Source organism: Mus caroli, unplaced genomic scaffold, assembly GCF_978045245.1.
Source record: "Mus caroli unplaced genomic scaffold, Mus_caroli_1 scaffold_15, whole genome shotgun sequence".
Classification (NCBI taxonomy): Eukaryota; Metazoa; Chordata; class Mammalia; order Rodentia; family Muridae; genus Mus; species Mus caroli.
Window position 1 is genome coordinate 65888038 of NW_028227270.1, and position 11563 is coordinate 65899600.

The following is an 11563-nucleotide window of genomic DNA, read 5'->3' on the forward strand; positions in this document are numbered from 1 at the left end:
TAAGGACATTTTCACACAAATATTTGTTGAATATATTCCTCTGGTGTCCCCTATCCCTACACAGTTCTTCTCCAGTGCTTGGCGAATCCTGGCTGTGCACCACCATTGTTTTTTTCCAGCCGGGTATCTTTTGGTTTAAGAGAGACATAAGTGGGAGGATCGGAGATGTGAGCATGACACACACAAATGGTCATTGTACTTTCCGCTATTTTCTTTTCGTTTACTATCATGTATATACAATATCTTTTAACAACCAAGATCAAAAGACAGAAAAACGTCTTGGGAGGCAGAGGCAGGCGGATGTCTGTGTGTTCGAGGCCAGCCTGGTCTATAGCGTGAGTTCAGGGCAGCCAGGGATACACTGAGACGCCCTGTCTTCAAAAACTAAAAACAAAAACAAAACCCCCGAACAAACCAAATCTCAAATCTACAGAACAACTTTTTCCAACTCTAACCGACAAACCCACATTTCTTATCAATTCCTTTATTCCACAAACATCTAACCTTTCTCCAGGAGCGACAACTTGCTATGGCCTTTTGCTTTAAGGGCACGATGAGGACCTTACAGTGAAAAACAACTCTAGAAAAAAGATATTTTACATGCAGGTAAACTGGAGGATTTATCTTGACTCTCTTTTTCGAATAAACAAGGCTACCAAGAAACTGTTAAGAAGACCATTAAAAAAAAAAAAAAGTTGAACACTTCGGAAAAAAAAAAGGGAGCCGGGCAGTGGTGGCTCACGCCTTTAATCCCAGCACTTGGGAGGCAGAGACAGGCAGATTTCTGAGTTCGAGGCCAGCCTGGTCTACAGTGAGTTCCAGGATAGCCAGGACTATACAAAGAAACCCTGTCTCGAAAACAAAACAAAACAAAACAAAACAAAACAAAACAAAACAAAACAAAACAAAACAAAACAAAACAAAACAAAACAAAACAAAACAAAACAAAACAAAACAAAACAAAACAAAAGGCGAATTTAAGGAAGAATCAGTCCTATTTCAAGAGGGAAAGGTGGACGCGCGCTGCATGGCGGGATTTGTAGTTCTGCGAGTGAGAGGCGCCAGCGCGGAGCGACGCGGCGCTTTTTCAACGCATGCGCAGGGCGACGGCGCCAGACTCAGAGTCTCCAGCTTCCGGCGCGCGGTCCGTGAAGAGGGAGGCATGGCGGCGCCCGCTGCGGTCCTGGGCCCCTCGGCCCTCGGCCAGAGCGGCCCCGGCTCGATGGCTCCCTGGTGCTCAGTGAGCAGTGGCCCGTCTCGTTACGTGCTCGGGATGCAGGAACTCTTCCGAGGCCACAGCAAGACACGCGAATTCCCGGCGCATAGTGCCAAGGTGCACTCGGTCGCCTGGAGCTGCGATGGCCGTCGCTTGGCCTCGGGGTCCTTCGACAAGACTGCCAGCGTGTTCTTGCTGGAGAAGGACCGGCTGGTGAGCTTGTAGGGCACGGGCTTGGCGGAGAAGAGGGCTGTGTGCGGAGGGAGAAAAAGCAGGAGAGGTAGGGGTATGGCCTGTCGTTGGCGGTGATGAGGAATGGGTTTGAGGGGGCTGGAAGAGTTGCGGTGACGAAGGGGGTGAGGCTGCCTGGCGGAGAGCAGAGAGCAGAGAGCGAACTTAGTGGCAGTAAAGAGGTGTGGTGACGTGGCTGCGGGCCGGGGGAGGTTGAAGTCAGGTGGCAGAAAGTGGTGAGGGTCTAGAAGAGCCCTGGTGACGAGTGGCAAGGGACTAATGGGGTGGTAGAGCCCCTAGGGTGGAGAGGAAGGCTTTATTTGAAAATGATAGCGCAGGACAGGTTGGTTGAAGTGGTGGTGGAAAAAGAAAGAAGGGAGGCCAGGAAGGGCCAAAGTCGAAGCTCAGAGAGGTTCATGGGGTGGGGGTGTGGGGGGCGGCGAGGTGGTGGTGGTGTAGTTTTGGAAAAAGAATTGGATTTCTGTTTTAAATTATCCAGATCTTTGCTGGTTTCAAGGTACCACTGTTTGGATAAAAGTGGCATCTGGATTCTGTTCTTTTAAGGTCAAAGAAAACAACTACCGGGGCCACGGGGATAGCGTGGACCAGCTGTGTTGGCACCCAAGCAACCCTGACCTCTTTGTCACTGCATCTGGAGATAAAACCATTCGCATCTGGGATGTGAGGACTACAAAATGCATCGCCACTGTGAACACGAAAGGTGAGTTCAGAGAGAGGGGGTTCGGGAGGAAAAGCTAGTGTGATCTGCAGCAAGCATCTTTGTAGCAAGTGCAGGTTATCAGGATGGGTTGTATATGTTTGTCTGGAGAAGACAGGAACAGAATTCGAGCACTTTTCTGGCAGGCTGTAGATGTATAGGAGAGCAGTGGAAGCTATACAAGAGTGGTGTGTCCAGAGGCGTGGAGAGTTTGGGAGATTCCGGCAGGTTACAATGGCTGAGAAACCCTGGGCGATCTGGCAAGTTGAGCGTTTTGTTTAAAGGCTGTGTTCTAAGAAGCAGTGTGGTAGTTTGATTATGCTTGGCCCAGGGAGTGGCACTATTAGGTGTGGCCTTGTTGGAGGAAGTGTGTCACTGTGGGTGTGGGCTTTAAGACCCTTATCCTGGCTTACCTGGAAGCCACTCTTCTCCTGTATGCCTTTGGATTAAGATGTAGAACTCTTAGCTCTTCCTGCTCCGTGTCTGCTTGAATGCTGCCATGTTCCCACCTTGATGATAATGGACTGAACCTCTGAACATTTAAGCCAGCTCCAATTAAATGTTGTTCTTTATAAGAGTTGCCTTGGTCATGGTGTCTCTTCACAGCAGTAAAACCCAAAGTAAGGCAGGCAGTTTTGTTGATTTTAGATTTTCATCTGTGTGTGTGTGTGTGTGTGTATGTGTACGTATGTGTACGTGTGTACACGTACCACATGTGTATAGGTGCTGGAAGAAGGCGTCTTATCCTCTATAAATGTAGTTATAGGTGATTGTGGATTGTGGGTACAGGGAATTGAACTTGGGTCTCCTTGGAAAAAAACCCAAGTGTTCTTAACCACTGAGCCATTTCTAGCCCCACAGTGGAGAAAATGTGTGTGTGTGTGTGTGTATACACACACATATACATATATACACACACATATATTTTTGAAGGGGAGACAGGGTTTCTTTGTGTAGCCCTGGCTATCGTAGAACTCACTGTGTAGACTAGGCTAGACTCATGAACTCAGAGATCCACCTGCCTTTGCCTCCCATGTGCTGGGTTTAAAGGCATGTATCACCACCACCAAGTTCCCACAATAGAATTCTTGATACACTTTCTGATAGATTTTAAACTGCACTATAGACAGTAAAGTACAAAAAAAAAAGGTGTTTTTGGTTTAATGAAGTTGAAAATTTTAACCTGTGTTGAGTGTGGACACGCGTGACTTTGATGAGACTGGTACCAGGGGTTGGAGTGGGGTGGTGCTTTGACAAATGTCTAGACTCACGGTTGCCTCTGGGTCATCGGAAGCTTCCTTCCATTGATTTGGTGAGGAGTAAGTGCTGAAGGTAGCTCTGATCTTCTTTCCAGGAGAGCAGAATGAACTCTGGAGGCTGATGGGCAAAGGTGAGCTTGCTGACGGATTATATCTGCGTTCCCAGGGGAGAACATTAACATCTGCTGGAGTCCCGACGGGCAGACCATCGCTGTGGGCAACAAGGACGACGTCGTGACCTTCATTGATGCCAAGACACACCGCTCCAAAGCGGAGGAGCAGTTCAAGTTTGAGGTCAATGAAATCTCGTGGAACAACGACAACAACATGTTCTTCCTGACCAACGGCAACGGTTGCATCAACATCCTCAGGTGAGGTGCTGCCCGGGATTGTCAGACCTCTGTTAGCTGTGAGCCTGTCCCAAAAGACTTGAAAGATAGAGAGTATTAAAGAAAAAAATCCTACCTTCTTTTAGGCAGTCTGGATTTTATGAATTCTTACTGATACTGATTATACATTTTCCTGTTGATCCAGAGGGAACTGAGGCTTGTAAACGTTCAATTATTAGCCAGCCAGCCCAGGGTACTTGATGCACCTTGAATTGTGGCTAATTCACTCTCTCAAAGTTTCAGCTTAAATATCACTTTCCCTCTAGCAAAGTCACTTCATCCTCGCCTCTCCAAGATTAGAGGGTTTTAGTGTATCTTATGCCCTTCCTATTTCTTTTTTTTAAAAAATTTTATGTGTATGGGTGTTTTGCCTGCCATGTATGTCTATGCACCATTCGTGTGCTTGCTGACTGGTTGATAGGAGTGTCAGGTCTCCTGAACCTGGAGTTAGATACAGCTGTGAGCTGCCATGTGGTTGCTGGGAATCGAACTCTGGTCCTCTGGAGGTGCATCCAGTGCTCTTAACCACAGAGCCATCTCTCCAGCCCCCTTCTTTTTTTTAATGATTTGTTTATTTAATTTGTGTTCTTTGGTGTTTTGCCTGCGTGTATGTTCCTGTGAGGGTGTCCTATCCCCTGGAACTAGAATTACAGATGGTTGTGAGCTGCCATGGTTGCTGGGAATCAAACCCGGGTCCTCTGGAAGAGCAGCCAGTGCTCCTACACTGAGTCATTTCTCCAGCCCCAGGAGGAAGCATTTCTTAATTCTGTATTCTAATGTGCACATCATCTCGGTTTCTCATTGCATTAGCAATTTCATGGTAGAGAGGACTGTGTTTGTACTGTTTTCCATTGAATTGCTAATGCCTTCCTAGTGCTGGTCTTAACAGTGGGATTTTAGTGAGCATTTGTATAAGTAAACGAAAATGTAAAATGAAGAATCAGGGCCATGGGGCTCTGCTCGCTGCTGTGCCGGTGAGTAATGCAGGGCAGATGGCCATCGCCACTTTGATGGAGAGGGTGACGTTTGCTGGGAGTCCTGTAGCTTCTCATTTTTCAAAGCTTACTTTGAATGATGGCTCTTAAATGTTTTAACCTCCCATCTAGCCAACTACTCACTAGAGGTAGTGGAAAAGAAAGGATACGGGGGAAATAGACCTTTTTAGAAATTGTTCTTTGGAGCAATTCCCATCTGCGTTGTCAGGAAATCAGCCGTTCAGTTCACAGGTCAGCAGCGGCAGCTTGATCCACTAGTAAATACTTCACGAATATATCAGTAGTCTAGTTCGGTAGAGTCAGGCTAGCAGCATGAATTAGCAGCAGTGGCACCACCTAGCAGAGACAGCGAGGTTAGCAGAATCGGCTTGAGTCAGCAGGAGGAAACAGGATAAGTAGAAGCGATGATGTGAGAATCGTTATAGAGCTAGCTTTCTTCAAGCAGACCCCATTCCTCCGTTGAGTCTTGTTTGTACTCCCTACAACATCATGCGTCCTCCACAGGTCTCATCATGTGTCTTACCTCAGCACATGAGTCTGTCTTAGCAAAACTCCACATGAGTCTGTATCAGCCGACATCACTCTGCCAAAGAACATGAGTCCTTGGAAGCCACAGCACACCACCAGAAGTTTTTTGGTGTGATTCTCCATGGAGTCCTGACAGACACACATCATTAGTGAAGAATCCTTCCTCACCAGTCCTTTCTTGTGTTTGCTTTAGCAAAACATCCTTTCTCCTGTGTCTGCTTCAGGAAAAACCTATGTTATGTGTTTGCCCCAGCAAAACACCATCCAACACAACTGACTTTCCAAAGAACCTTTAAGTTTCCACTTCAGAATCCCACGTTAAACAAAACAAAACGAAAATCATATTAATGGAGGATATTGAAGGAGTTATATCTGTAGACTTGTAGATACTGTACCTCGCTATTTGTGTTTGTGTATTGGATAGTTTTGCTAGGTATAACAGTCCTGGATTTGCTTTTTTGCTTCTGTGTCTTAGGTGTGCTGCCCTTTCTTTTGCCCCAGAGTGATGCTCTCAAGAAGTCTAGAGATGTCTAATTTTCTGTGAGGTGCAGTAATCTTACTGGTTCATCTAGATGCTAGATGGTCCCTGCTCATGTATATGTAGGCCTGTGTTGTGCTCTTGTACTTGAGCAAACCTTTTGTTTTATTCCTTTAGGGAAGTTTTGTTACTGTTTTTTCCCTTGGTATCTTAGTGCTTTGGCCCTCTTCTACACATTGACGGCTATGCGTCTTGTTTCTCAGCTACCCAGAACTGAAGCCTGTGCAGTCCATCAATGCCCATCCTTCTAACTGCATCTGTATCAAGTTTGACCCCATGGGGAAATACTTTGCCACAGGAAGTGCAGATGCCTTGGTCAGCCTTTGGGACGTTGACGAGTTAGTGTGCGTGCGGTGCTTTTCCAGGTGTGTAACTGACAGTCTTTTCCTATGGGAAATCAACCTTTCCTCTTTCATTTGGGGGTAACTCAGATGTTTTGGGGGGGGTAACTGATGTTTCTCTCCATCCTGTCATAGACTAGATTGGCCTGTGAGGACCCTCAGTTTTAGCCACGATGGGAAAATGCTGGCGTCGGCTTCGGAGGACCATTTCATTGATATAGCTGAAGTCGAGACAGGTATCTTAATTTGAATCCTTTGTGTTTAGTATCTGGCCTAGGCTTTTTCTGTTCACGTTTTAGCTCTGTACACTGCTACTTCACCAGTAGTATCAGATGGGTTTGTGTTGTTGAGACATTTGTTGATAGGACTGTCAGTTTCCTGTCGGAGGGCAGGACAAGAGCCGAGTGCCAGGTCTGAAGGGAACACTTTGCTTTTGCATGATTTCTTCCACTGTTTAAAAATACAGTTTTAAAAAGGTGGTTTGTTTTGTTTTGAGACAGGGTCTCACTCTGTAGTTCTGACTGGAACCCCTGATGAAGATGAGACTGTCTTTGAATTTACAGAGAGGATCTGTCCCTACTTTCTGAGTGCTGGGGTTAAAGTAGAACATCCTCATGCCGAGCTAAAATGTTCTCAAATTAGACACAAAGAACAGGCATTTATGTGAACTCCTCCCAAACCCCACTGCCTGGCTCTGACACCTGTCAGTTTTCAGTGTTCCTTGCTCATTTGTAAATACATGATTTATCTGTAAAATTTAGGACCCCCAAATGAGAGCAAACATGGAATATTTATCTTTCTGATGAATTTTGTGTAATTATCAACAAGTTGTGATAATCTTTGTCTTGTTTCTTTTCCTGTGGCTGTGATAAAATGCCCTTAGGAAAAGCAGCTTTGTGGGGAAAGGGCTTCTTTGGCTCACTCTTAGGTTACAGCTCATCATGTCAGGCCTGGCAGATCACTACAGCCACAGTCGAGCAGAGAGCCATGAAGACGTGTTTGTGCTCAGCTGCCCTTCTGTCATTCAGTCCAGGGTCCCCTGAGATCCACAGCCATCGGGTATTCCCACTTCAGGGAGCTCATGCCTCTCAGGCATGCCTAATCTAGACATAAGTTCACTGAGGTACCCTTAGCAGATTGTTTTCTATTCAAACTGACCAGCACAGTCTTACTGAACTGTTTGCACCATGTAGACTGCATCGTAAAGGGCTGGTTATTGATCTTGGGTCAGCAACACAGGGCCTTTAGGGCAGTCTGTACTCAAAGAACTCAGACAAAGCAGCCTGAGAATTTCATGTGACCTTGGGTATATCAGAATGTGGACAGGGTAACAACCAGTTACTGACACCAGCATTGGGGGTGAGCTCAGGTCACCAGGGTTGCTTGGCAAATGCCTTTACCTCGTGAACTCCTTTGCTAGCCTTGCCTCTTTTTATGTCCATTCTTTTTTTTTTTTTTTTTTGGTTTTTTGAGACAGGGTTTCTCTGTGTAGCTCTGGCTGTCCTGGCACTCACTTTGTAGACCAGGCTGGCCTTGAACTCAGAAATCCGCCTGCCTCTGCCTCCCGAGTGCTGATTAAAGGCGTGCACCACCACGCCTGGCCCGTATGTCCATTCTTTAGCAATAAATATGACTAACTTTTTGTACACTTCTTTTCAGTCTTTTTTTTCTGTCTATGCATTTTTTTATTGGAGTAAATAACATTAGGTATAATTCCTGAATATTTTTTGTAGTTAAGTCTGAAAGAACATAAGAATGAGTTTTGATTTTGATTGATTATCTATAGAATAGAACTCCATTTTAACAGTTACTTCAGCGTTCAGACACACCACCCAGTTGGCACTGGTCTGTCTGAGCTGGTCGCCTGGGATGGTGGTCTCAGCCTCCCACGGTTAGCACTGCATGGTTTAGGGATTAGCTTTGCAGTAAGCTATTATAGCTCAAGGGTACTCATCCTAGTTAGTGTTGTTCCTGCTGTGATGAACACCACCGACCAAAGTGACCTGGGAAGAAGAGGGTTTATTTGTTTCACACTTCTTTTTTTTTTAAGATTTATTTATTTATTATATGTAAGTACACTGTAGCTGTCTTCAGACACACCAGAAGAGATCCTATTACAGATGGTTGTGAGCCACCATGTGGTTGTGGGATTTGAACTCAGGACCTTTGGAAGAGCAGTCAGTGCTCTTAACTGCTGAGCCATCTCTCCAGCCCCTGTTTCACTCTTCTTATCACACTTCATCATCAAAGAAAGTCAGGACAGAAATTCAAGCAGGGCAGGAATCTGGAGGCAGGAGCTGATTCAGAGGCCGTGGAGGGGTGCTGCTTACTGGTTTGCTCCCCATGGCTTTCTCACCTTGTTTCTTATAGAACCAGGACCACCAGCCCAGCAGTGGCACCACCCACAATTAATTGTGTGTCACCCCTCCCCAACCCCATCAGTCACCAATTAAGAAAATGTCCTACAGCCCACTCTTGTGGGGGTGTTTTCTCAGTGGAGGCTCCCTCCACTCCAGTGGCTAGCTTGTTGTTAAGTTGACGTAAGCTGGCTCACAGCACTCAAGTCTGCAAAGCTGCGTGGTTACCTAGGGACATCTCAGGTGTTTTCATGATTGCTTTGGTTTTCTTGGGTTGTGTAAATTTTTATCTTAACCAAATCCATAACAAATGATACAGAATTAAGCACCTAAAGAAAAGTGCGAGTTGTGTGGTAGTGACACCAGGAACTACAGGGTGTGTCCACAGAGCCTAGGAGGAATTCAGAGAAGCTGGAGATGGCTGTCCCTGACATAGAATTACTTTAAACACTTCATGTATGTGTGTGTGTGTGTGTGTGTATATATATATATATATATATATATATATATATATATATATAAAACAAAAATATGTACTTACACATATACATGAACACATTTTAATAGTATACAATATAATTGGTAGGCCATATAGTTGGCTTGTTAGATGTGTACCATTCAGCATATCCAGGAACTTTATATTGGTACTACACTGTATGTCTTTATTTAAAAAACCAAAACCCAAACCATTTATTTGCTGTTTGTCTGTTTTGTTTTGCCTGTATGCCTGGCATAACAGTGTGCCTTCTGCTCATAGAGGGAGCTGGATCCCTTTGGGTTGGAGTTAAACAGGTGGCAATGAGCTGCCACGTAGGTGCTGGGATTTGAATGTGGGTCCTTTAGAAGAACAGCCAATGTTCTTAGCTGCTAAGCCATCTCTCCAGCTCCCACGTTGTAAGTCTTAACTTTTAGGGAGAAAATTTGGAGCACACCTGAAAGAAATCATGTATAATTTCAACAAATTAGAAGTAAACTTTTGGGAAAAGGTTGTTTGCAAGGCTTTGTGGTATATGAGGTCTATGCCTTCGTTTTTCTTAGTAACTTTGTTAAGACCCCACTATTCCCTCTCATTTAAGAATCGTCTCTGCCTTACAGGCCTGTCACTGGCAATCAGTAAGGACAGGCTGTCTGTAAGGTGTTTAGCAAACCATAGCTGGTAATTGTCACTGGCATTCAGTAAGGACAAGCTGTCTGTAAGGTGCTTATTAGCAAGCCATGGAAATTGTTTTTCCAGGGAGTATAGAGGCCTAGACTCATAAGTTAATCTGCCTGTCACCTACTTGTGTGTGACATATCTGTATGTCAAATACTTAATGAATGTGTTACTTAATAACATTCTGTTCCTTTCCGTAGGAGACAAGCTATGGGAGGTGCAGTGTGAGTCCCCGACTTTCACCGTGGCTTGGCACCCCAAGAGGCCTCTGCTGGCTTTTGCCTGTGATGACAAAGATGGCAAATATGACAGCAGTCGGGAGGCTGGAACTGTGAAGCTGTTTGGACTTCCCAATGACTCCTGAGAGGGCCGACAGCGAGAGGAGAGAGGAGGCAGGAGGCCAGGTGGACTATGGGCTGCCTAATGACTGTACCTTTCAGGGAGAGGAGGCCTGGCTTCCTAATGACTCCTGAGAGGACCTGATGGGAGAGGAGGCTGGGTGCAGACCTTCCTTTTGTATAGTTCAATGTAGTCTTTTGGACTTGTAGGCACTGTAAATGTTTATAAATGTCATAAATGACAAAAAAAAAGAAACAAAAAAAACCCCCAAAAATCAAAACCACCCAAAACTCTTTGGTCAGGCTGAGCATACCTTAACCCTCTCTGTGGTACTGGAGAACTGAACTAGCTTTACTGTGGTGAGCAAGTGCCCCACATTAGCTCCATCCCCAGCCCCACCTCCTGGGTTTTGTGTTGGTGTATTTTGTGTTAGCAGTTTCCATCCCTCCCCACCTGCTGACAGCTAGCTAATGAGGATTTTGCAAGTACAGGTCATGGTCTGTTTTGTTTTAGGGTTCTCTAGAGGAACAAAACTGGTAGACTATCTGCCTAAGAACAGAACTGATGTGGAACATCTGTTTGTCTGTGTATATATCTGTGTCTCCGTATGGGATTTTATCAGAATGGCTTAGAGGCTGTGGTCTGGGTAGTCAGTCCAGCTGTCTCCTGATGGGAAGGCCAAGGATTCAGTAGTTGTTCAGTTGTTCACTGGATGTCTCAGCAGTGCTAATCTGGTGCTGGAGTCCTGAGGAATTCCTGGAGAGCTGCTGATCGTTGTTGGAATCCTGAAGAAGTAGGTTCTGTGGTTACCAGCAGAGGAATGCAGCAGGGTAGATGAACCAGGCGGTGAGAGTGAGGGCAAGCAGGGGAAAAGCCATAGCTTGCTTTTTCCCTGTCCTTTTATATAGGCTGCCACCAGCGTGTGTGTCCCAGATTTAGGGCGGGTCTTCCCACCTCAGAGGATCAAGGAAAATCTCTCACAGGTGTGCCCTGCTGGTTGGGTTTCGGTGTTTCCAGATGCCGCAGTCAAAGTTGACAGCCAAGATAGCCCATCACATGAGTACATAGCATGCCCTCTCCCTCTGGGAGTGCCCTGTTTTCTGGATTTGACCATGGCAGAGTTTGTTGGACATGCTGCTTAGGCGGTACTGGTTTAGAGGGAGGGTAGCAGCATAGGGATGGGATTTTTGAAAAAGATTTTGAGAACTGAGCATTCAATAAAACTGGCTTTCGTTATGAGGTGTCTAAAGTTACTGTCTTTATTCCAGGAAGATACTGCAGTTTTAAATTCTATTTTGGTCTTAAATTTGAGAGCTTATGGTCCAGTCTATCATTCAAAGCAAGATTCCTGAACTGCACTGCTGGCTGCTGCGGTATTTTAAAAGCATCTGTTTATACGAGCGGGTGCACATCTGGCCTTGTTCCACCAGGTTTTATATTAGAGCACATTAAGGCAAACAAACACTGTAAAACAGACAAATACAAAATCAGATTGAGAT

The 11563-nt window shown here is 45.4% G+C and overlaps 1 protein-coding gene across 1 annotated transcript; it reads left to right on the top strand.

Moving 5' to 3' along the window:
* The first annotated feature begins 1118 nt into the window (after window positions 1–1118).
* Window positions 1119–11300, top strand: Thoc3 (THO complex subunit 3). Its single transcript, XM_021180852.2, has 6 exons — window positions 1119–1429; window positions 2012–2168; window positions 3591–3795; window positions 6078–6239; window positions 6351–6451; window positions 9926–11300. Exons 1-6 carry the CDS (start codon window positions 1163–1165, stop codon window positions 10087–10089), a joined length of 1056 nt encoding a protein of 351 aa, XP_021036511.2. The 5' UTR covers window positions 1119–1162; the 3' UTR covers window positions 10090–11300.
* The last annotated feature ends 263 nt before the right edge of the window (window positions 11301–11563 follow it).